This window comes from Atractosteus spatula, chromosome 21 (assembly GCF_055471065.1).
Source record: "Atractosteus spatula isolate fAtrSpa1 chromosome 21, fAtrSpa1.hap1, whole genome shotgun sequence".
Lineage (NCBI taxonomy): Eukaryota > Metazoa > Chordata > Actinopteri > Semionotiformes > Lepisosteidae > Atractosteus > Atractosteus spatula.
The window spans coordinates 2958421-2983954 of NC_142726.1; the positions used below are offsets into that span (position 1 = coordinate 2958421).

Sequence of the window (25534 nt, forward strand, 5' to 3'; positions counted from 1 at the left end):
GAACAGAGTTCAAATGCTGTTGTCTTGGGAGAGCAGCTGCAGGCTGGAACGGGTGGATCTTTTTGCAAAGCACCCGAATATGAATTTCCTGCCCGCTTGAGCTGGTGGCGGTTGCAGTGATAAAGATAGAAGAAGCGTAATAACGCCAGGAGGCCGTTCTGACTAGCTTTTTCGATATGTGCTAATTAATCTGAGGATCTGGTCAACATGGGGTGGGATAGCTTGTTCCAAACTCCCACAATCCTTTTGTGTAAATATGTGCCTCCTTGGTCTCAGTTTTAAATGCACTTCCCTGTAGTTTCCACTCATAACCTCACTTGATTTTGAGGAAGTCTGTTGGGGTTGACCTTGTCGATGTCTTTGAGGATTTTGAATAGTTCAGTCAATTTCTTTGTAGTCCTGTGTTTGCAACTAAAATGAATTCATTTTCTGTCAGCATAGACCAGAGGTTTTGCTCTTTCTAAGAGCCCGCCTTTCAATTATTGTCACTTTAAAGACTCTCGATTAAAAACATAAGGTCAAAGTAAAGTATGCATATTGTACATAATGGCTGAGTAGTAATTAACATTAGAACTGCAGGTCACCAGCTGGCAGCGCAGAGGTGTTTCGGTTTCACTTGCTTGTGTTTGGTGGCCCAGTGGCCTCACCACCCCTGGCTCAAAACCACTGCTACCAAGAGCGATTTATTTAAACCACATATCTGTATTGTATGTTATTTCTTAATTAATAATAGACAAATTACCTTCCTAGTAATACAGATAAAATGATTTTCACAGTTTAAAAAATATATATTTTCAAACCTTCTTTTTCTTGGTTACTAAATATTATATTATAATTTATATACAGCATTGGATACTATTTTCAGAATTCAAAGCAATATTTTCAGATCTGCAAGTACAGACTAATGTATACAGAAAGCACAACAAGCCGTAAGGTAAATGTCTGAATGTCTGACCAAATCTTCCAATGATTAGATACCCTTGACAATACTTTCTTAACTGTGATAAGCCATGATTGATAGTGTGCTGCATGTGTTTATTTTATATTCTATTTATGTGGTCAGTCATTTGCACTTAACCCATGCTCTCTTATGTATCCTACACATACCTTGAACTATATCCCAGACTCTTGTAAACAAAGTATTCATCTATATATGTGCTGTTTTTTTAGATAATTATTCAGCAATTTCATCAGAATAATTTCACTCTGATCATATTTAATTTTAGATGTGTTAATACATTTTGTTAGAGCTCTTCCTAAATGCTAATTTGCCTCTGCTCTGGGATGTTTATTTTCTATTGGATATTGCATTTTATTTTGTAACAGTATTATTTTTTCTTAACAATTAGCAGCTGTGTGATAAATGAACAAGCGAAGCAAGAAAAAAACTTATATGATTGAGGATTATGATTAAAGTAATCAAATTTGCTATGAGTGAAAACTGTATTTTGCCAATATAAGTAGAATTTTTGTCAGTTTCCGTTTTCCTTAAGCTACTCATAAACACATGGGTTTAAAATATGTTTTTCTGTATAACCAGCTCAGTTCAGTCATATAATAAACCACAATATCATTTTGTGTACAAGAAATCAAACATTATTCGGACATAAAACACTCTTGCTTGTTCTATTTTTTACGATATAGTAGTTTTGCATTGTCTTCTGAATCAATGCCTAATTCCCAACGACACCCCTTTCTGTAATTCGTCTTAGAAGGTAGTGTTTCTGATCGTCTCAATAATAATTGAAGGGCCAAACGTTTAGAAAAGAAGACAACTGCAGGTGCATTTTATTTACGCATACGTCAAATTCAGTTTTCTGCGGTTACCCTGGGGCATAAAATGTGAAGTTTTATTTAAAAATTATCCACTGACTCCCACTCGCCAGCTGCAGCCATTAGGTTCATGTGTTCAAACTGAGTTCTCGTCACCTTTGGAGCATCCCCTTGAAAACTCGCGAGAGTGCCATTTTTTTAACAACTTCCGCTTGCGCCCCTCGGGCAGTTTTAGTGCGAAGGAGAAAAAAAATGAAGTCGGCCATGTTGGCGTAGCACCTCCGAGAGGAAAGGGGGGAGAGCCGAGAAGAAAGAAAAAAGAGTGCGAGAAGAGGGAGCGAGGAGTGAGCCCGGGGAGTCGCGATCCGTCATCCATTTCCATCCGCCGTCGCAGCAGCCGCACCGACCGGGCAGACGCCATGAGCGGGGGGACCCCTTACATCGGCAGCAAGATCAGCCTCATCTCGAAGGCCGAGATCCGCTACGAGGGCATCTTGTACACGATCGACACCGAGAACTCCACCGTCGCGCTCGCCAAAGGTGCCCGGGGGAGGGGAGCGAGGCGGGGGGCGTGGGGGAGGAACGGGGAGCCGCCGGCGGCGTCGCCGGCCGCAGCCGCTCCGACGGGGCTCCAGGAATAGCAACGAAACCCGGGCTGGTAGCAAAATTGGTAGCAGCGGCGGTGGCGGTGGTGGGGGGAAGCGAAGCACATTTTTATTCGATGTTTTTTTTTTTGGAACTCGTTGTTAAATATATATATATAGCGACCGACGGCCTCGAAACCTGCGGGAAAAGTTCGCTCTAGGTCTGCGAAAACTGCCGCTAGGCTCTTCGTAGTCGTAGCTGCTATTTCGTTCGGTGGTTGTTGTTTTTTTTTGTTAACGGATCAGATCCGGGCGGAGAGGGGAGAGGGGAGGGGGGGGTGGAAATTGAACAAATAGCTGGTCTGGTGGTGTGTGTTTGTGTGTGTGTGTGTGTGGGGGGGGGGGGGGTAACCGTGGGCAGGTGGACTGGAGTAGAACAACAAAGGGGGGACGGGGGGAGGTCGTGTAATTCAAGAGACAGCCAGCGCCGGTCAGGGGTGAGGTGATTTGTAAACAAGTCCCCTTCGGCCTTTTGTTTAAAAGAAGTGAGCAGCCCGGCTCCAGCACTGGCCTGGCCTGGCCTGCACCCCGGCTTTTACGGGTCTGGCGGAGGGGAGGCGTTCAGGCGGCCTTTCCTTTGTTGACTCGGGCTTTCCGGCTGGATGGGCCGCTCTCGGGTGAGGGGGGGGGGGGTAGGCCTCGGCGGCGCAGCCCGGTCGGTGTGAAAACACCCGTGTTTCGACGAGGAGCTAAAATGGCGCTAAACGTTTGTGGGGGGTTGGGGGGTGGCAAAGTTTGCGCTCGGCGCCGGCGGGGAGGCTCGGTTCCGTTGTCGGGGCCCCGGTTTCACACCCGCCGAGCCAGGGCGGCTGCGGCACAGCCACGTCTTCCCCCGCGGTGGCGCGGAGTGTGGGTGCAAATCGGCGTCAAGCCTCTGATATTCACTTTCTGCGCCAGCTGGCTCTTGACGTCGGCCTCTTTGTGTGAGCTGGCTGGGCTGAGTCTTCCTTTCACCCCGGTTATAATCCGGGCCCGGAGCTGGGGCAGCTCCAAGTGTGTGGTGTTTTTTTTTTTTTGCCTTCAGAAGTGCAGGTGAAGTCTGAGGCATTGCATTTAGGTTAATGCGGTGTCGCTGTACCTGCAACTTGATCTTTTTTTCCCCCTTGGCTAGTTGTATCCCAGCGGCCTTCCCAGTTGCGTGGGTTTGCGAGTTTAAATAAAAACGGGGGGGTCCTACCGGCTTCATCCTTTTTCCTGTCTACCAGCAAGTGAACTGGTCTGGTTCGGAATGGACCCGGCTGTTTAGTGTAACACCTAAAGGTGAATAAGATGCATGCAGTTTTAAACACTGCCTAGCCCCAAACCTCACACTAAATTATTCTAAAGAAACGTTTTGCTATGTTTACGTTTTCCCAAGCAGAATAAAACGGGGGTTGTGCTGGAAAACTGATGTCACTTGTTTGAACCCGGTCTAGATGCACTGTAACAAAGTGCAGTCATGGAGGGTTCCCAGTATTTTCTGTTTGAATTCCAGGGCTCTGGCAGGTCTGTACTGAACTGGGCCATTTAAGTGTTGTTCCCAGATCTCAAGCATGCATCGATTGAAAGGAACTTCAGAACACTGATTGCACCCCAAAAAGACCAAGTGTTTGAACTCCCGAGTGATATGAATGGTTTAGAAGGATGTTTTTTTTTTAATAAATTGCAGTTGTCTATTCACAATTGAGTGTCTTTCTAAATTAAAGATTGTGTTTTATGGTTTTCTAATTGTTTGGTGACAGTCTTTAAAGTAAAATTTATTATACCCAGGCTGATGTTACAAGTTATTTGTTGCTTATGCATGAGCCACTGCAGTGGTGAATCCAACATTTTTCTTCTGAAAACCTTGCAGTCAGAATATTATTGTTATCACTTTTCTAAACTTAAGTCAGATATTTCCTGAAGCACTTCAGTTTCGGGACAGCCTTTGACTGTGTTGTATTTTATGCTTGCTGTTTGACAGCTGGCCACTATTACCAGGCTACATGATTTAAACCAATTCTCTGGCCTCGGCAGCAGGCTGGGAATTACTCTGTGTCCTGGAAACGTGAGGTGGGAACCAGAAGCTGGTCTTCAGTGACTGAAGGCTCCTTGGTTCTCTCTCCAGTTCCTGGGATCCTGGGATCGCAGTTCTTTTAAAGTCCTGCTTAAGTTAGGACTGACAGTTTAAATGAGGATGTACCTTGATTTCTCCTGGGCTGAGACTTTTGTAAGGTTAGAACCAATGCGTATTTTGTTGCATCTGGACTCGCATTATGACCTGATAGTCATACATGTAATAATTTTGGGAGTGCTCATTAGAACTAAATTAAAGATGGGATCGTTTAAACCTGAACAGGAGACGCCACGTTTTTATTCCAAGGGTTTGTTGGTGTCTGCAGAAAGGTGCCCTGCCACATTGCCAAAGCTGATATCTTGGTGAATTTCAACGACGGGCTGGATGAGATTCTCTGATCACAAAGCTAATAGAAACCAAATGAGCTGGATAGGTCAGATGGCCATATTTTCCTTGTGTAACCTTTATGTTGAGCCTGACTCTTAACTTTGTGAAAGTTTGGGATTACAGTTCAGAGGTTTTTACCCCCTGCAGATTCTCCTCCCCTTAGCTGAAGGTTCTCTGATGAAATTCTCGCTCGCGGGGGTGACTCAGAGCTTCTGTAATTATATGAGCCTTCCAAAGGGCTAAATCATGATTTGGCTTCTAGGACATGTGAGGCCGCCTATCTGTTTAGGAAAATCCTGCCCTAAGGAAAGCTTGTTACTCAAATACCCAAGCTGAATGGATTTAGTTTTACATAACTGGAGTTATGTTTTCACACTGGACTCTCCTAATTCCAAGATTGTACTGAAATTTTTAGTTGTGTAATGGGAATACTTAAATGCTCATTGGCAAAATTGTAATCTGGTTTCTTCATGAGTAATGCATGTTTTATGTGCAGATAGAAACATGTTTCCTTCCACATGGGGAAAAATGAATAATAAACTGCTAACTTGCAAAGAGACGTGGTTTGAGTTATCTACAGTTAAAAAGCATTAGGCACCTCTAGAAATGGGGATCGAAGTTTGAGAAGTGATGGTGCGTCATAACTTTGATTTCTCTTTAAGGTTGCATTTTTCAAATGCAGATAGGTTGTACAGTATTAATGGTTAACAGTTTATAAGTGAAGTAGAGCATTCATATACTGATCATTATAGGTTGGTTCCTCTGCATTTGGTTCAAAGTGAATATCTGGTTTCATCAGTTTTTTTTTTTACTTAAATTCCAAAACTGCTTAAATCCCATACTTTTCTGTAGTGCTTTAAAACATTTAAGTGTAGCATTCTCATTAAAAACATTTTTTGGTGATGCAAGTTATCGTGGCCTGGACTTTTTTTATAAAGAATTAAAAATTACAATCCTGTCAAACCATTTGTTACAGAGAGATCAGTTGACGAGTAGGTGGCTAGGTCCAAACCTGTCCTATGTTGTAAATAAAAAGGTGGATTAGTTGAGGGAGCTCAGGTTTCCTCTGAAAAAACACCATGATATAGGCAACAGCGTGTGTGACTTGGCACAGGTGTAATTTAAAATGACAACCTGCAGCTGGAAATCGATTTGTTACTTGCTCGCACTAAATACTTTTCTAAAATTTGTGAACTAGGCAGTTGTCCTGCTTATGCTTACTCTATAGAAGGACCGTCTGAAAACAGAGGTTGTCTTCGCTGTATAGGAGAGCTGACAGTAAAAATGTATTTGATGTGGCTCCCCGTTGTGTGGATGTGGAGAACAGTATTTCCAGTGCAGGTCCTGGGGACTGACATGCCTGTTTGGTTTTTATCAGCCAAGCCCTTACATATTTGAACTTTTAATTAACCCATTAATAAGATTAATTTATATTTTTTTCAGCTCTTACCATTTTGAAACATTTATGTAACTTGAAATCTCCCGATTTCCAAACGGTGAAAAGGTAGAGCTGATAAGAGTGCTCTTCTGTAGGTGTGTGGGCCTGCAGAATAAGGATAGAAAATCCTTTCACTTTTTATAAACTGGACTGTCAATATAGTTCTTCACTCACCTTTTTCTTAGAGTAATAGTGTCCTGAGACTTATGTTAAGTACTTGTAAATTTACTTTTTTTAACGTTTGCCTGTTATTTTTTTCCCAATACGTACGTGCGCTGTTCTTTTAAAGCAGATGAGCATGTGTGGTTGTAATTCTGTAAGTGAATCTGTGTATTTGCTTTCTACACAAGTTGTTTTAAGTATTGCTTGACAAGTTGCAAGTAAAATGTCATGTTAAGTATAAAAGCATGCCGTGCTCCAGTCTCTCATTGATTTTTTTCCCTCCCCCCAGTGCGTTCCTTTGGCACTGAAGATCGCCCCACTGACAGGCCCATACCACCGCGGGATGAAGTGTTCGAGTACATCATCTTCCGGGGGAGCGATATCAAAGACCTCACTGTCTGTGAGCCCCCGAAACCCCAGTGCTCTCTTCCTCAGGACCCGGCTATCGTTCAGGTAACACAGCAACAGGACTCCTGTAACCAGAGTTCGCATACCCACTCGCAGATGAAATTACACATGCCCTCTTCTCTGTGTTGCAATCATAATAGGAGGTGACACTTCAATTTCCTGTGACAAATGACTTTCAGTCACCCACCTCAATGGTTCTCACTACCACCAATCGATTGCAGTTCTCTGAATTGGAGCACGAGAAATTCTGGTCATATCAACTGTCATGCAGTGAGCATGACCTTAATCCTTTTTTGTAAAAGTGAGATTTATCTAACTTAGTGAATTTCATTTGTAGAAATGTTTTACAAAGCTTTGGAAAAGGTAGTTTCCTGCCCTAAGCGTGATGCAGAGGACATATTTGTGATGGATATCTTTTGTTAAAGTAGGCAGCTCACAGTCACGATCTTGGATCAAGTGAGGTTACATGTTTGTTTTGTGGGTGTTTTTGCCAGTCATCCCTGGGGTCCTCACCTGCTGCATCATTCCAGTCTGTGGCGTCATACGGGTTCAGCAGGGGCCCCGTCTCGGCGTACAGCCAGTTCAGTCCCAGCCCCCTGGTGGGACAGCAGTTTGGTGCTGTAGGAGTAGGTATGTATGTCGCTGTCATATCGAACCTGAACAACAAGAGCTACCGTGGGAAGCGGAGCTCTGAATTTGAATTCCCCTCTTTAGTGGTGTTGTCTTTTAAAATGTCTGATCCTGTGAGCCACATTTTAACATAGGCACATAGCTCAGTTACTTCCAGTTGGGGTTTCTGGTTAAGTTGCATTACTGTAACGCCAGTTTATCAAATCAGTTTTTGTTATGGTACTTGGTGTCATTTTAAGACAATTTTATCATTTTGTTTTTGAGCTCTTAATTGTTTTTTTACATGTATTTAAATTGAAGATGTGCTGGAAGAGATGAGATTTGTTTGCCATAAAGGTGTTAATTACACTTATGGTAGACATCAAGGACTATTTTTATGAGCAATTACAGGGGACTGAACTGTAAATTACAACTTGAATTATAAAACGCTCTGGAATTCGGTGCTAGTAGAGTTCCTGAGAAAGTTATTAGAATATAGTATCAGTATACGGGGTGTGCTTGTGGTTTTTCATTTTGTGTGATGAAGTCTCCAAGTGGGATTTACCATCTTTATGAGGAGAGGGATTTTTTCCTTGTGTGATGTGCCAGTGCCCCACACCTCTAAACCTTCTGTTCCTCTCTACACAGGACGCTCTTTGACATCCTCTGGTACAGACACAAGCACCCCTGCACCCCTCTCCCAGAGCAATACAATTGGTTCTGCTTTTTCCCCTGAAACAAGCTTACTGAAAACACAGTTGCATCGAGGTAATGATTTCATACAAAAACTGATTTGTTTTTGTGGTTAACATGCTTTGTAATTATACAAGATCGAGAAGAACTTTCTGTGGCAGATGCAAATTCAGCACATTCCAATTACCTGGCATTACCCTCCTTGTGAAAAAGCCTGAAATATTAATTGAAGTGCACGTCTCAGAATCACCCCACTTTATGTGGGCAGCGTCTGGAAGCAGGAATGTGGAAGGTGGTTAGTTAAAGAACAGCATTGCTGTTTTGTGCCGGCCGTTTGGTTTTGTCATAGAAGGGTGAATTCTCCATGACCCTCCCGAAGGCTTTGAGTTAGTCCTCTTTAAAGTTTTTGATCCTCTTGCTTTTTACAAGAACATCTTGCAGATGCATCCTTTAACACAACGTAAAAGTAGTTGGTGTCTGATATTAATGGGATTTTGTGGTGTATGAGCTCTGTGGAACAAATTCGGGTTCATTGCCTGATAAAGCATGATTAAGTGATGGAAGGCCAGTATTTGCCACTTGTACATGGTCACTTGCAGATGTTACAGAGTAGCATGAATGATTAAACAATGTATGGTTTGAAATAGTTTCATTGTGATGAAGAAAGTTTGTCACAGGTGATTTTAGTCAAAACTTATTTCCAGCCTTTTTTTTTGTAGTTTAAACCTGATGATCTAGGTCAAAGCAGCTCTGTGATGTGTGAAGTGAAGCAGTGGGGTGGTCTGCTTGTAAACACCCCTGCCTGTCTTGCAGGCCGCTCAAGCCCCCAGCTGGACCCCCTGCGGAAGAGCCCCACCCTCGAGCAGGCGGTCCAGACTGCCCCAGCAGCTGCCCCCGCGCCTGTGGGCCGCAGGAGCCCAGCTGCCCGGCCGACTCCTGCCGGCACACAGAAGCCAGGAGAGAGCCAGGAGCAGAGGAGGAGTAAGCACTCGTTAACACGTTCTCTGCTGCACTGACGTATGGCTTACTACATTATAGTCATCTATTACTTTGAAGACAAGTTGCAATTCAATACATTTAAGAGAATGCACAATGATTAAGGGTTAATTACACTGATTGTCTGTTGGACTTCAAATAGTAATTGGATGCATGCCTTCTGTTCCATGTATTGTGATCCTCTGTATTAACACAAGTCTTAGGTGCTTATTAATTGGAATCTATGGTTACTGCTGCACAAAAAAATAAAAAGTTAATTTAACCCCTGTAGGTACAGATGCACAAAAATTACCAAGACCTGACGCAGAGCAAGTCAGGAATGAGAACAGGGATCCTGCCAAGCGGCAATCAGGTACGCCAGTCATGACTGTCTTCCTGAAGCTCCCTGTAGAGTAGGTACAACGACAGGATATTGGGTGAAGTTGTTAGTGCAAAAGACACTTTTAAGTGCAGAAACAGGAAGCTCTTGTTTACAGTTGGCATGCTAGTTTTCATTGATACTGTGGCATTTCCCCTTGTTTTGTACATCACTGCACAAGACGAACGGTTCATTCCTTGTATTTTCAGGATTGACAGCCGAGATGGCATTTCCAGTCTTCGGCGCAATTAGCTTTTCCCAGTGCTTAATTGTTTTCGGATTAGCTGCATTTATAAGTTATCCTTCGATTTCCGGATAGCCATCTCTTCGGAAAGCATTCATTCCTCAATGTGTTCTTCTCCACAGCGCCACCCCCCACCCGGCGGGGGCGTGGGGGTCATCGTGGCAGGGGGCGCTTTGGGGTCCGGAGGGACGGCCCCATGAAGTTTGAGAAAGACTTTGACTTTGAGAGTGCCAACGCCCAGTTCAACAAGGAAGAGATTGACCGTGAATTCCAGAATAAACTGAAGCTTAAAGGTAGGCCCTGGCACTCAGTCCGGGTGGCTGATGTCTGCAGTACGTGTAAGGTGGGCGGTTGTCATGTGTTCCGGGGCACCGCGTGTCATCGTGCGCATCCTTGTGGACTGCAGCCTCAGCTGGCTGCAAGAAGGGGCTGCAGCAGACATCCATTTCTCATTACTTTTTTTGTGCTTTTCTGTGTAGATGACAAGCCTGACAAGCCAGAGAAGGCTGTAAACGGGGAAGATAAAGGAGACTCCGGGGTTGAGACCCAGAACAGCGAAGGGAATGCCGATGAAGAGGATCCTCTGGGGCCTAATTGCTACTATGACAAATCCAAATCTTTCTTTGACAACATCTCCTGCGATGACTCCAGGTAAGGCTTGCACACACATTCATTGAGGACCAGATAAAATGCCCTCTAGATTAACTAGGAACATGAATGATAACCATACAGAGTTGAAGTGGTTGCAAGATTGAATTTGTTTATTCACCTAGGGTTTTCGCAGCAAGTATTCACATTATCAAATAAGAGGAATTTATTTGTCACGCATGTATTCCTGAACCACAGTTGTGGAGATGGATGGTGGCAGTGTTTAGGTATTAACTAGACAAAAACTGAAACGTTCAATACTTGACAGTGTTAAGTAAATAAAACTGACAGTATAATTAGCACCAGAATTTTTCCTGCTATTAAGAGAAGAAAACCCTGAAAAAGTCTTTTTTTTCCCCTCTTTTAGGAAAGCAGCAGAAAAATCTGGAGTTTCAGCATTCCCAAGGTATGCCTGATGCAGTTAAAGAGGTGGTGTTTGTTTTTGACTGGGCACGTTTTATTTCTTGGCAGGGCACACTGAAATTTGTGCGCTGCCAAGAAACAAATGGATTTGAAAAAGATGCTGTATACTAATCCTAACGTGTAGTCTAGACTCTGATGTGCACTGCAGAGAAAATACGGACAGAGGTCTGAGTCCTGGAAAGTCCCTTTTCCTTTAAACCTGGAATTCTGCATTCTTACAGATATTGAAATATTTAAACATTTGGTGCTCCTTTTACCTGATCTCCTCCATATCATCAGTGTGGTTCTAAGATCGTAAGAACTAGAGGTCATTCAGCCTGTCTAACTCGTTTGGTAGTCAGGAGGTAATTGATCCAAGGATCTCATCCAGCTGCTTCTTGAAAGAAGCCGGAGTATAGCCATGGCTGAGCAGCTAGTTCCACCCTCCCACCACCCTTTGGGTAAAGACGTACCTCCTGTTCTGGGTTTTAAATGCCCTTTCCACCCCTACTTGGAGTGCAGGGGGCATGTTCACTTCACTGTGGCGTTGTGGGCGGACTCTAACCCCTCCCACCTTGTGTGTCCGCAGGGAGCGGAGGCAGACCTGGGCGGAGGAAAGGCGGATGAACGCGGAGACTTTCGGCATCCCGCTGCGCCACGGCCGCGGCCGCGGGGGCTTCCGAGGGCGGGGGGCCATGGGCTTCCGCGGCGGGCGGGGCCGGGGCGGGGGCCGGGGAGCCTTTGGGACCCCCCGCGGAGGAGGCGGCGGGAACAGCGGCTTCCGAGGGGGATTCAGAGGAGGGCGGGGCGGCAGAGAGTTCTCAGAGTTCGAATACAGGGTAACGTGTCCAACGCCCTTCACGTCTCTGCATCCACTCTTCCCTTCAGACAGTGTTTTAGCTGTGGGCAGCAAGATGCTTATCCAGCGCTGTTCGTGTCTTTGGGGCTGTGGATGGCTTCCCCGACACGAGACCCTGAATCCTGCAGGTGGCTGAGGTGCCCCTGGGCTCTATTGCTGTGTGGCAGGGAGACAGCTGCTGGTTGCTTCTGTCTGGCCTGCAGGACGGCGCAGCCACCTCCTTCCAAGCACTTCCTGTTGACATTATGGAAAGGGGGGTACCGGTTGCTGTAGTATGCTGTCACCCCAACATTTAATAGGATCTCAGGTTGATTTTTGAGGTTGACGGTAGTGGATGACATTTTACTTGGTGGATGGCTAAGTTGTGTACCTGCTTTTTGTTTTATGCGCATTTCACTTAATCTGAGAAATCTGAAAACCTCAGATGTCGTTTTATTTGTGTGTTTATAACTTTTTTTTGTTTTGTTTCAGAAGGACAACAAAGTTGCTGCATAGTACATCAGGAAGATGGATCCAAACGGAATTGTAGCTCTTCATGGTCCAGAAAATTTAGGTTTAAACTTCTGACTAAAGAATGAAGAAATGTACTTGCTGTATATTTGTCACCAGCACTGGGGTAGACTGCTTGACTTCAAAGGGTGTAATGTAGTTTTCTTAATCCCTTTCCTTTTTTAGAAGAAAAGAGGTATAAAGCAATCTTTGAAATGTTAAGCTATGTATGAAATATCAGCAGAAGGAAGAGAACATGTATGTAAAAATTACCATACATCAGTGGAATTATTCAGTATTTTTGCATCAATATTGAGTTTTTTTTCTTACTAAAATTGTATTTGATAACGTTCTGTTAGGTGTAAAGAAATGTATGCAGAAGCCCGCTGATACTGTGATGAGAGTACTTTGATCACTGAAATAGCTTTATTTTTTGGATATATCCTGTAATGTACCTTAGGAGCACCAAATTCCTGTAAATAGCCAGTTGGGTTCCAGTTACAGCTTTCTACAGTTTTTTTTCTACTACACATCTTTATACCCTGTTTAATCACAACTTAAACTGCCTGCTGTCTTTTGCTGAGTATTGTTGTTTGAAATACTTTGCAGTTCTGTTTATGGGTATATCAGTCCAGTGTGCTTTACACATGGATATGGTGTAGAAGTAGTAGTGAGTTTATCTTAACAGTATGTAAGTGCAAGACAAACTTAACCACTTGTTTTCTGGATTGGTATTGTTCTTGGTTTAGTTTGTCCCTGCTAAGGCTCATTCACAATGGAAGATCAGCTCAGATTCAGTGCTTTCTCTCAGAAGCCTTTGTAAACTGTAATTTTCTTAATTTCAAAGCCAATTCAGATCTTCACATGCACAGTAGGAATGCTGAATGTATTTTCTTAACTGAGTGTGTAGTTTTGGAATTTAATTTTTTTTCTGGAGACCATATCTTGTGTCCGTCCTCTTGAATATGTAAAAGTGCATCCCATTAAACTGTTAAAGGGATTCTAATTTTTAAGCCATGGAGTCATAGTAAAGTATATATCGCTTTGAAAGCTCAAGGTTTTCAATGAGATCTGTTGATTTTATTAAAAAGTGAATACCAGTTCTGTTTTTTTTCTCATAAGATGACTTATTTGAATATTTGATACTTTGTATTGTTGCCTTGTGTGTGTTTTTTAAATAGTTAAAATGCTGGTAGGAAGTTGAGTAGATGTAGAACTGTAAATGATTAAACAACCAGGATATCTCAGTAGGTACATAATGCTAGTCCAGTGGAACTCCTAAAAATGGATATTGTGGATCAGTTTCACAGTTACAGAGCTGGATGGGTATTTTGCTTTGAGTACAGACTGAGTGGGGTGTGGCTTTTCTGCCCTGTTTTGGATAGTACTTTAGGGAAACCTACTTTTTCCCCAAAGACATAAGGAGAAGGATTAGATTGAGGTAACTTGGCTCACTGTAGTTGGGGGACTTGGCATTTTTGTGGTTGTTGCTCTAATTGGCTAATCGGCTCTGAAACATAAGATTTTCGTGAATTAATAAATGCATTCATAATTGCTTTGCATTGAGTTTGTTTAAATCTGGCTTTTTTTTACAAAATGGCAAAAATGTTTATTTGCACTTTAAGAGAGTTGTGTTAATGATAAGTTTAAAGATTCTTGCCTGCATGATTGCTGAATTCACAACTAGGGTTAGTTCAGTATGTTGTGAATATCGGCTGCCTTGTTTGCCTTGTCTCCTATAGTAGTATTCCTTGTGAATGGGCCTTTTGAGCTGCAGTGAAATATGTAAGGTTTTTGGCTGTTCTCCCTACATTCTAATGTAGCAAGTATGGGTAGATATGAGGTGAACATATATCACATAAATACAGCCAGATTTGTGCACTTACACCTACATGCAAAGCAGCCTCTGTGGAACATAACAGGATTTTCCCCAAATAAGGATAGTTCAGATGGCTCTGTAAATAAGGGTCTTTTAACTTGAAGCAACTTTACTTTGTAGGAATCTTGATGGGATCAGAACATACTGCATAAGATTAAATATTCCTTCTGCCGTGATTCATAAAATGATGAAGCCTTATAGTGATCTTGTCCTTGTTTCAGTTTTACGTTCTGTAGATGTACTACTCAGTTACCTTTGCTTTTTATCAGAAAGTCCCCCTTCTGCCTGGAGGTGCCCATTTAAATACTCCTGACTAAACAAATCCAGCACTGTTTTCTGAGCTACCCAACAAGGGAAGTGCTGTGTCCAGTAACTGATACATTTTGACATGATTAAGTATTTTAATATGGTTTTGTTGTTTACAAAGACCGTTGGAATAAAGGGATCCAAAGATAAAGTTTTATTAATCTTGCTTTCACATGTCCTCAAAGTTGGCTCAGTATTGGGGCAAAAGTATTGTGGTTGGCTGCTCATCTAAAAATGGATTAATGACTAAAATTAGTTGACAGATCTTTATTTAAAAGCACTACAAGAAAACCTTTTGTAGGTGAGAAAAAGTAGGGCAGCTAGTACACATGTCCAGTAGTTTATTAAAATGTGCAGTTTGACTGGAGATTTTAGTGAACACCGAACACTGCATGATAACTATGCCTTGTGAGAAGCCACAATCATGACACTGAACAGCTTGGGAGGCTTTTCTAGAGAAGAGGCAGTTCCTGTATTTTGTTGCAATAACTGTATGTTACTGAAAAGTCCCATGCTAATACAAGATTAAAACTGTACATAATACCAAAATGCTGTATGCTACGAAGGTTTAATTAAGTTACTCCTTCTAACCTCGGGGGAAAATAGCCAGATGTTTTGGTGTTCAAAACTCAAGCAATTTAATGGCATGGTGTACTTTCAATGTGCCTCACTGAGGGTGTGAGGTTTTTATTCAAAGCAAAGAATAAACAGTTGTTCAATATGTTTGTCTGTTTTTCTTTTTCTAGTCTGTTGCATTGTACACCTTGCAGATCCACAGACCCATAACCATTTTTGCTGTGAGTACTGTGAAAGACTGTAGACATTAATATCCACCAGTGCCTACAAAACCATTTTCAATACAGCCGTTCTCAGTCTTGTGGTACTTGGAATTGCTCTGTTTGCTTGCTTTACACTTCTGCTCTCAAACCTTGGTGTCAAAAATAAGATATTTCCAAAAACCTAAGCATGGCTTTAAGAGCTATATATAATACATGCTAAATAGTTTCCTTAGCTCTGACTAAAGAGTTAACATAACTTATACTTAATATTTCCCATTTATAACAGAAGGTTTCAGCTAATCCTGAAATGGGGAATGCTGAAACTTGGGTACTGATAGTTTTTCAGGTGGGTAGCTGCGTCAGCATGCGTAGGCTGCAAAGGAACAAGTAATAGGTTTATTCCATGCTGAAAAAAAGAAGAAAGAGAACACAACGTTTCGGCCGTGGAGCCTTCTTGGAGCCTGAAGAAGGCTCCACGGCCGAAACGTGTTCTCTTTCTTCTTTTTTTCAGCATGGAATAAACCCATTACTTGTTCCTTTACTGATAGTTTTGTTGCCGATTACAAACTTGCTGCAATTTTGTAAAAGCTGAAAGAATTTAGAAATATACCTAAAAAGCAGATGAAAGTGGTCCCACAGAACAAGGATTGAGAACCACTGTTGTAAATGAAAATGTCCAACTCGTTCTGTTGGTGTTGAATTGTGGAGCCTCACAAAAACGTAGTGGAAACCTAGGTGTCGGGAGATATTGCTGCCTAAAAGCACTTCAAAACGGGAAGCATCGAACCTGCCCAGACCTGCGAAGTAAATGTAAGCCACCTCCCAAGTTTCAAAGTGAGTTACTAATTTTTTTTTGGGGGGGGGGGGGGTTTGTAAACTGATCAAATTCCTTTGGGTACCGTGTCTGAATGGAAATGTTACACAATATGCTTGTAGACTGATGAGGATTTAACCAGCCTGTGCGTACGTAATCTGGAGATCTGTGAAATGGTAAAAATCAAACTTAAGTGAAATAACGAGATTAAAATCAAGCTCTTCGTGGTTATTTATAAAGTAACGGTTGTTGCTTTAGGTTCAGGTTTTTCCATTGTAACATTATCTTGGAGTGTTCTCTAAAGAATAAGTCTGGGTTTTTTGGAGGCAGAAGACTGACCTTAGTAAAGATTCGTTGTATTTAAGATTTCGTATACGTATTTAAACGTTTATTGACGCAGATCTTAGATTTTTTTATAGTGACACGACCATTACTTCCAAAAAAAACTTGTTTCCTTTCATTTTCCCGTTTATTGCAACTTGGTAATGTGATGTTCAAGCATCACCACGAACTATAGAGGGTAACAGGCATGTGAGACATATTGGATGAGTACCGATTTAATCGAGTGATCTCGCCTTTCCTGCTCGTATTTTTCATGCAGACATCGCAATGGCTTGCACTCTATCTTAAAAGATCTTAAATAAGGAGACCGAAAAGGATCTCTTCCACGACCGCTTAAAGCCATTTCCAGGCCGTGTTTTGTACATAAGAACTTTTAAAATCGCAACGCGAGCTGCTGGACCACTTCGCAAACAACCCGCTCACACAAGGCGGAAACTGCCGGTTGACAATCTATGACGTCTCTTCCTTTGGAATAGACCAAATGTCCGACGAAAGAAGAACTTCATCTTCTAGTTTTCGACCGCTGTTTTAATATATATATATTAAATATATATACTATCTGATATATATTTTTTTCTCTAAACTGTATTTACCCCTGCTATTTAATTGAGAGGTAGTAATTTGCGAGCCCCCTCTGACCCCGCAGTGGACTCGCCCTGATAGCACGGAAGTAGTCACTGCAACTTCGTGGTGCAGTGTTGACTAATGAGTTAGTGAGGGGGGGGTCTCGTTATCCTTCCAAAGGCGTAATGAAAACAAAATGTCGGTTGTTTTTGTGCCGAAGAAACAGCGAGGCAAAGCGCAGATCAACCATGAAATAATACAAAGGGTAAATTTCATTAGGTGTACATCTCTATGAAGATGCTTCTCATGTAAAAGCGGTTAATCTGTGCTATGTTTTGAAACCATGCGAGTACTAATCTGCATGTTAAATCTTTACTTGTCGTCTTTTCTCAGTTTGTAAATGAGAGGACCATGAGCTACGCGTCCCCCCTTTTAAACAAATAGCAATTTCTACGACATATTTTATATTAATGGTGCGAAAGTGACCTGTATTGTTTTTGTGACCTGTATTTTGTGTTGTATGTTTTGTGGTCTTGACAGCCATCGTAAATTGTAGCCTCGGTTAAACTAAAAGAAGTGTGTGCATCAACAACCATCGTTCGGGTCTTTAAATATACCACACACGGGTGCACTGTTTCTAAAAAAGCAGGGCAAATTTCCTGACACAGTCCTGGCATCGCTACCTTTGTGTTCCGGCAGCTGTTGGATGAAAATGACCAGTTGGTTCGGTGTATAACGGAATATCAGCAGAAGGGAAGAGCCACCGAATGCGTGCAGTGAGTTAACTGATCATTTCTTCAGCAATTCTGTCTTTTTCTATCGCGACCTTAGCTGTATTGGTTTTCCTGCGTTGTTTGTTTGTTTTTTGGTCCGTCCGTTTCGTCTTCAGCGTGCAGCCCTTTTTTTTATTTTGAAGAACTCCAATGCAGGGATTTTGTGATTCCAGATACCAGCAGATTTTACACAGAAACCTCGTGTATTTGGGAAATATTGCAGACGCCAGCCCCAGCGTGCCTCTGTCAACAATATCCGTAAGTTATATTTCTGGACTATTGCAAGTTCACCCGCAAGTACTAGCATTTGCCTGTCTTAATGGAGCATTTCCAGTTTTCATTAATACGATGGGACAAAGTATAAAAAGATCAATGAAAATTATCTCGTGACATCTAAAAGACGTTTATTGATATCGGAGCTCAACTATGTTCACACCAAGGTGTAGGAAGAGTTACTGAACACACATGCCTTTCAATAAACTAGATTCACTGAAACATGTTCTGCCCTGACATTGTGCAGCAAAAGCAGTAAGACACATTGCACAGTAGAGCGATCAATTTCTGGTTTTACAAACTTTTTGGCTTTAGGCTTGTGTTTTTGTCCGTCTCATTTTCAGTGCATGTGCACGGACAGGTGTGTGAAATGTATTGTTCTGCAGTCAGTTTATACAGGAGTCTGTAGGAAGTGGAACTATACATGGTTGAAAGTGCTAGGCAGTGGGAGTCCTGTGTTTAACCTTTCTTCCTACACCCCTCAGTTTTCAAAGACATTCAAAAAGGTGTCCATTTGTGCAGTGAGGCTGGGTATTATCCATAACCAGTCTCATACCCAAAGTTATGTGTTCCCCAGTCTGGACTAGACTGACATTTGTAACTTAAAAGCGCCTGTTTCAAACTTACTTTTAAAGTGTAACAACATTCCTGCTGCTCTGTGCAGGCACCCTGTGAAACATCTCAGCTGTCTGCTGTGACCGTGTCTGTGGTGAAGGCAGATCCAAATAATTCCAGCCCATCAGCAGAGAAAGAGAACACGGTTACAGGTGAAAACATACACCCTGTCTGCTCAAGGGGCTTTTTGAAATAATGCAGTGCTGCTTTTATTATACATCTTACAAGATCTAAACAATTTCTTATTGGTAAAAATGTAAATCACTAAAGTACAAATGTTAGACATGCACTGTTCTATTCTTTTAACTCAGTGTTTTTCCTTCATGCAATAAATAATTATATATTGATCTACTGATCTTGTAACCTTTTTGTTTTATTCTTATAGTTAATCCTGGTTTAAAAAGTAGCTTTGTAGTTTTGTGAGGATTTAGAGAGAAACAAATGTTAATAACAAGGAACACCCAGCAGTGAGTCAGTTTGATTTGTTCAGTAAAAATTCGCTGGATCAGCTACAGCAGTATTTATTGGCTGCTGTATTTGTGTGTGGTTGATCTTGAGCTGTTGTTATAATGTTTTAGAAGATTCTGTTCCCGGTAGGCTGTATCTGTCATTATCAGGCTTAAGCATGGCTGACCATTGATCACTGAACATTGATCTGTTGATCACAACACGGAGGAAGAGGCAACGTTTTTATTTTAGCCAAGAGCCCTGGCTTTTATTGTGGACTAGGGCACATTCTGTATGGAGTTTGCATGTTCTTCCACTGATTGTGTGGGTTTTCTCTGGGTGCTCAAGTTTCCTCCCAACTTCCAAAAATATACTTGTTGGGTTAACTGGTGTGTCTAAATTGTGTGTGTTTGCCCTGTGGGGGACTGGCATCATGCTGAGTGTGCAGTTGTCCACCTGTGACCTGCGCTTCTGGGGTGGGTGGCAGGTTGTGCTTCTGGCATGATCCTTAACAAGAAGGTATGTAGCTTACCACCACACGTCTTTTGTGTTGCTTCTCACAGCTGTTGTATAACAAATGGACAAGTTCAAGCAGCCAGTAATATCATTTTCATTTCCTGAGCTTAACAGTGTGCTGAACATTTCATACTTGATAAAGAAAACCGGTTTTTACATTTTTTAAAAATGTTTGTATTCATTTTTCAGGAACAGGTTGAGTGATCCTTGAATGTTTCTTCCATGAGCACAGAGGGATTCCAAGCTGAAAACAGTTTGCATTCACCTAAGAAGAGGAGTTAAGAGTGGAATTGTTTTATAGTATTTTTTTATTGTTTTACTTTTTGTACAGTTGCAGGTCACTGCATTAGTTAGGTTCCTTCAAGCAGCTGTCTTTTGTAGTTATGTCCATGATAAACACTATGATTTGTACACTCATACCAGATGTCTTAAGTGTTAATTTATTACAAAAATCTAACTCTTTTGTTTTGTGAGCCAGAAGGTCATACTTTGTGCGTCAGCAAACGCATGAATAATGTAAAGATGTATACTGCAATAAAATAACTTCTAAAATGTTTTTTTTTGTTTTGTCTTTCAGTAGTTTAATTTAATTGGACCACAATGAAAAACACTATTTGATTTCACTTTTCGAGTTAAGGCATTTTCTTATTTTTGCTTTCAGCTCATAACAAAACTTGCTGGCATTTTTAATTGGTAACAAGCCTGTGCCAGTTTTGGGAATCTGGCCCCTCACGCAGGTACATGTAACCGTCTGCATCACTGCAGGGAGAAAACACTGCTTGTGGGAGCGTTGGATACAAGGTCACCCTCCCTTATGTCTATTCATCATAAATCGTTCAGCTAATTAGGGAACTGTTTAGAAAGAATTAAGGGAGCAAATTCAAGATGAGAGATTTCTGAAAAGTTTTGTAGGCTGAAGTTACTGGGACGATATTCTTTTTTGAAACCGAGGACTGGTGGGATAGGACGGAGTGCAGAAATAGCTAAACAAGAGTCTAAAGTAGATCAAGAAATGACATCGTTTAGGACCAGTGAGCAATTAGGGTAGCTTAAATCAAAGACCAGTCGTCTTGAGAGTGCAAGTGCAATGTGTAGGTTACCGCGCGCTACGGGGCATCCCCTCTCCACAGGTCCTTTACAAATGAAAGGAGATAAGCCCAGCACACACGGGCCACAAAATGAAACCCAGTTCCGTTTTTTTTACATGCACGTCTCCGCGATGGACTGGCGGCCAGCACAGAGGGTACCCCGCTTGGCGCCTGCTGCTCTCCGGACAGCCTATTCGATAAGGCAGTTAGAAAACGGATGGACGGATGACCTCGTCTGTCAGGGATTGTATCACATTGCAGACCTGGCCGTCTCTCACTCAGGGGAGGTACCAGCGGTCATTCCAATACCACATCACCCCCACACCCAATCTCCCAACCACCTCTTTTCTGATCGACTGATTAATAAGGCAATCATGATACTAGGCTGAGCTATATTTATCAATCGGCACAGAGCAGGGGTATACAGTAGGTTCTCCACAATAAAAACTGTAGCTTCTGAATGTTCTGCTATTAAATGTTTAAAGTCACTCACCATCTGTGGATATGCACCCAGGCATTCAATTTTATTTTCTAAACCTTGAAAAAAATAATATTAACTAAATAAATCCAATAAATTGAAATTGCTGATAAAGCCAACGTGCTTGTTTCATGGCTTAGCAAAGATACGCTGATTCCATTACATTTGAATGGCTGTTTATGGATTGAACTCTATGATTTCTTGTTGGCTACAATAGCCCAGGGAGGAAATTCGTGATGGCTTCACTGACTAAAAAAGGTTAAAGAAGAAATGGGTAGAAAAAATGACCCCTATTAATGTTATAATTAACCCATACAGTTATTCAGCTTTACAGTGCAACTGCAGTGCAGAATTAAACGTTTCAAAGCTTTATTGTTAAATGTACATCTTTAATAAAGCAAAGTTGTTGGTTTTTTTTTTACTTACAGAAGCTTTTAAAAGGTAAAATACAAAATGTACAATTCCAGTTTCAAAAAACATTGTACTGCCCACATGAAGCTAATGCGCCTACAGTAGGTCACGTGAGCCGGAGCGATAGTACAAACCATCAGCACTTGGCAGTTTCAGCAAAGGACCGTTCATGGTGACACTTGTCACAGCAAGTGAAACACGAGAGCTGAAGACAAACTGAGAACCTACCAGCATCAAAAAGGGTTTGGAAGTAAAACACACTTACAGCACCTACAATAACAAGTCGTGTAAATGGTTTAAGTTCGTCCCACTGGGTTTAGCATGTGATGAGAATAATCACCTCCAATGCCTTTGCCTATTGCACTACTCTTGTCCCCGAGGGCAGTGTCCATAGCTACCCACCCGCTGAGGAACCGACCGAGAACATTTACACTCCTTTACACAACAGTTGCGGACCGCTTAAAAAAGGGACAGTTATTAACCGTGAAAGGACAAGCACGTGGATTGAGAGTTGGTTCGCAGTTGTGATAATTCCATGTTTCCCAGACATCTTTTGTTTTTCTCAAGGTGAGAGTTTACCATAACACATTTAAACTCCATGTTCAAGAGTCAGAAATTAAGGTTACCAGTTTTGCCAAGCAACCTATATAAGCTTCACTTGTGCATCCAGGACTACTTGACTGTAACCTAGAGCTTAGAAGTCTCAAGGCCTGGTCCTGAAAAGCTCTATTTCAACTGAACTCTGAACTGATAAAGCGAAGCAGTTACTGGCATAAATCATTCATGTTTAACACGATCTTGCTAACCACTGATTGCAGACAACAACAAAACATAAAAGACTGGGTCTTACCAATGCAAGGTTACAGACAAGTGGCACAACTTTCCTGGAGGTATAAAAAGATTCTCTGCTACTATGGTGTGAAGCTACCATCTGTGGGAGATGGTGACTGAACGCTTCAAAGGCAGAAAGTTTAAAAGCTTCAAACTAGACCACTACGGTATTTTGGGATTGTAGTTGGTAAGAATTCCACTAAATAATCAGTCAGCGCATTACTCAAATTTCAGTTACTTTGGAACACCACCACACAACTTAATTTGCTCAAAGCTTCACATGTAAAGCAGGAATCTTGCTTGAATCCTGCTGCTGGCTGATTTTCTGCTCATGAGTACTTTTAAAATGGGGAAAGTAGGCTTCCTTTCGAGGCATCCCCCACCAAACAAAACCAACTAATGTCCTACCTTTGGGTTTGATTTCAAATTGAGTTCAATGCTGGGAACACTTGGAAAGACGTTGTATAAAAAAGTAACTGTAGCCAACGGTTTATTTTCATGAAGGTTTCACTTTGTTTTTGTTGTAGCAACTGGTAAACCATTTGACATGGCTGAGAAACTCTTTAATAGTTACAGTTCAAGGTCTTTATTATATATATATTTTAAAAAGCTGCAATAGTTTGGGATATCTTACACAGACAAAAAGCAACAAACCCTATTTTGATTGTGCAAAGCACGTAACTATAAAAAGGTTTATATACAGCAAACAATTCCTCTGTAAACATGGTAAGTATGTTAGTTTTCAAAAAACATGGTGTCTTAAATACAGGCAACATTGGCATCCGCAAACATCACAAAAAAGTTAACATTCTGGGCATTTAAACAGCCCAATTACCATATAAACCAACAAATATGGGTCCAAAACACCCTGATCTTATAGAAGTTTTAGTGTTTATAATGGCATATTTGGTAACCCTTAGATAAATGATGTAGTTAGAGGAAAAAAAGTAACATGTGCTTCTCACAATCTTAATGAAAAAAAAGTTATTCAATATGCCTCTTTTACTAATATTAAACATGTACAGTAATGGTATAACTATTTAAGAAAATACAAAAATAAGATTAATACTGTCAAATTTTGTACAAGAAAAATATTATTTAAATGAACATATGTTAAGATCTATTTATTTTAGAGTTGTATTGTCTTTCAGAACAAACCAGCCAATTGAAAACAAAACTTAAATATTCAACCATATAAAGACTTTTTTCAAGCTTAATATACAGTGGGGCAGGTTAACTATACACAGTAATTATTTCTATCATCATTATTTTTTTTAAATCTGAAGCACCATTCATCTCTTGAACAACGCTTTGGTTGGAAAATAATATTCCACAACTGACACTATAAACAATGGCACATAGTTACTACTATTAATCTACATTTGTCAGTTGCTGAAAAAAGTAGTGTATCTCTTTCAAATTACACACCTGCAAACGAGTATTATATTTGTGCTGAGCCTGCTCAAAGCCTCTTTAATAAAAATGGAAGTAAATTATTAACATGAGTAAATTACAAGCTATGGAACAGTAGCTGAAAGCCGTCTAGTTCTCAGATCATAGTGAGCCCCTTTAAAATGTTTTGGCAGTTATAGCTTATTAGCCACGTTTTATTATAAAGTACAACTCGAAGGTTGTGGAGTTAAGTGAATCCCCCTCCCTTATCTTTACTGTTATATACCTTCAGCTGTAGTTGCAAAATGGATGAGCGCTTCTAATTAAATGCATAATGTTCATGCCACAGGCTATTTAATTCTCAGGGAAAAAAAAAGCACATATACGTTAATTAAGCAAACATGCGACCATTAGATTAGTTGCATTTATGTAGATCGTGCACGGCTTACCGTGAAACTAACAAAACGTGATTTTAAAATGCATGTTTCTGAAATGGAAAGATCGATCTAAAGGGTTGAAATCGTCACCTACGCTGCAGCTGGTTTAAAAAAGCAAGTTCAAAGACAACTTTCGGGTTTTGGATGAAAGCACGAGGCAACTAAAATAATGGCCGCAGCCTGCCTAGCGCTGAGGAAAGGCCTGGGACCTAACAAGCCTATGTACACTTCTCCAGGCTGATTCCTGCGGGATCCTCTCCGGAGCCGCTGCGCTGGGCCAGCGGAGACACGACAGCAGCCCACCTCTGCTTCCCGTCTCCCCCCACGGCAGCTGACGAGTCCCCTGCCCCGTTCTGTACGTCGCTGTTTCCCGCGGCCCAAAAGAGCAATATCTCAGCCTACTCCATCAGGGCATAAACATTTCATCACATTGGTACACAAAAAAAGACATGTAAGCTCACGTTTTTCTTTTTGCTGACTTGTAAACCATATTGTATTAACATTACAACTGTCCCTACACACAGAACAACACACATTTTCACCTTGGTACTTTATCTAGTCCCCATGATAGCTCAGGATTTTAGAATAACTCGTGCTCAGCTGCGGGGTTATTTCACTCAAAGCTGCCATCATCCAGGACTAATAAAGGTTTTCTGATGTCATGCTCAAACAGACATAACCAGCCCAGCTGGGTATGAGATTCAAAGAAGCACCACTGACCAAGGGGCTCCTGAGGCAGAGCTGGAACACAGCTACTCCTCCGACAGACAGGACAGACAGGACAGACTCGGCTACAGCTCGTGAAAACAAGGGAAACGGGACCCGGACAGGACAGGACCTGCCACGCTGGGGACAGCTCGGTGACCGGAGCTCAGTACTGGTGCAGGTAGGAGGGCCTGCGCTCGTGCTTGAGGGGGAAGGATTTGAAGCCCTTACTCCCAGGTTTGTGCTGGGAGGCTGGCGGCGGTGGCGGCTGGGCGTAGGGGAAGCCGGGGGAGATGGCGGCGGGGGCGGGGCAGTCGCCGGCGGTGGACCACACCGGAGACTGCAGCATGGTCACGGACTCGCCCCACTGGCTGGCGGGGATGGCCATCTGGTACAGCGACGCGCTCTGGCCGGGCAGCGCGCTGGCGTGAGGCGACGAGTGCTGCCAGGGGGCCTTGGGCGGCCAGGTTTTTGTTTTACAGTCCTGGTGAAGAGAGACGAACGCAGGATTAACGCTACAGACACGGGCACGCCACCGGAAATGGACGGGGGGTGAGGGCAGACGGCGGTAAGCAGGAGCACGACATCGCTGAGTTCTATATCAGTGGGGCAGGAAAGGATCCAAAAGGCAGCAGCGAGAGCTCTTTATAAACCGCTCGTTAGAAACCCGCAGGCTGTGTTCAGGCTGGAGCAGCGCAGCAGGTCCGATGCATAAAGTCACTTGTGCTGTGCTCGTTCT

At 42.1% G+C, this 25534-nt stretch overlaps 3 protein-coding genes across 9 annotated transcripts in view; 2 read left to right on the top strand and 1 right to left on the bottom strand.

Annotated features, from left to right (window-relative positions):
- Positions 1-1999: 1999 nt before the first annotated feature.
- Positions 2000-15051, top strand: LOC148816998 (protein LSM14 homolog A-like). 5 transcript variants are annotated; one of them, XM_088939250.1, is made up of 11 exons: positions 2000-2313; positions 6729-6892; positions 7342-7477; positions 8105-8224; positions 8963-9130; positions 9417-9497; positions 9870-10040; positions 10227-10398; positions 10763-10801; positions 11387-11636; positions 12128-15051. In XM_088939250.1, the coding sequence occupies exons 1-11, from the start codon at positions 2193-2195 to the stop codon at positions 12149-12151; spliced, it is 1446 nt and encodes a 481-aa protein (XP_088795376.1). In that variant the 5' UTR covers positions 2000-2192; the 3' UTR covers positions 12152-15051. The 5 variants fall into 5 exon arrangements, with proteins under 5 accessions (XP_088795376.1, XP_088795372.1, XP_088795371.1 ...); XM_088939245.1 differs by having other exon boundaries at positions 2011-2313; positions 12131-12284; XM_088939246.1 differs by lacking the exon at positions 9417-9497 and having other exon boundaries at positions 2009-2313.
- Positions 15052-16953: 1902 nt separating this feature from the next.
- ss18l2 (ss18, like 2) lies at positions 16954-20007 on the top strand. 2 transcript variants are annotated; one of them, XM_088939254.1, is made up of 5 exons: positions 16954-17094; positions 17529-17605; positions 17776-17860; positions 18540-18642; positions 19643-20007. In XM_088939254.1, exons 1-5 carry the CDS (start codon positions 17026-17028, stop codon positions 19651-19653), a joined length of 345 nt encoding a protein of 114 aa, XP_088795380.1. In that variant the 5' UTR covers positions 16954-17025; the 3' UTR covers positions 19654-20007. The 2 variants fall into 2 exon arrangements, with proteins under 2 accessions (XP_088795380.1, XP_088795379.1); XM_088939253.1 differs by having other exon boundaries at positions 16967-17094; positions 18540-20007.
- A 1380-nt stretch (positions 20008-21387) lies between these two features.
- garre1 (granule associated Rac and RHOG effector 1) overlaps positions 21388-25534 on the bottom strand; it is a 45227-nt gene continuing 41080 nt past the window's right edge. For both annotated transcript variants that reach the window (XM_088939252.1, XM_088939251.1), the window contains exon 14: positions 21388-25279. In XM_088939252.1, the coding sequence (XP_088795378.1) occupies positions 24962-25279 (318 nt within the window). In that variant the 3' untranslated portion in view covers positions 21388-24961. The remainder of the gene's footprint in view (positions 25280-25534) is intronic.

Coding starts and splice junctions, on each gene's coding strand:
- LOC148816998 (XM_088939250.1), top strand. CDS start 2,193: ATGAGCGGGGGGACCCCTTACATCGGCAGCAAGATCAGCCTCATCTCG. Junction 10,802..11,386: donor GGAGTTTCAGCATTCCCAAG/GTATGCCTGATG, acceptor GTGTGTCCGCAG/GGAGCGGAGGCAGACCTGGG. Junction 11,637..12,127: donor TCTCAGAGTTCGAATACAGG/GTAACGTGTCCA, acceptor GTTTTGTTTCAG/AAGGACAACAAAGTTGCTGC.
- ss18l2 (XM_088939253.1), top strand. CDS start 17,026: ATGTCGGTTGTTTTTGTGCCGAAGAAACAGCGAGGCAAAGCGCAGATC. Junction 17,095..17,528: donor ACCATGAAATAATACAAAGG/GTAAATTTCATT, acceptor GTGTTCCGGCAG/CTGTTGGATGAAAATGACCA. Junction 17,606..17,775: donor AGAGCCACCGAATGCGTGCA/GTGAGTTAACTG, acceptor TTGTGATTCCAG/ATACCAGCAGATTTTACACA.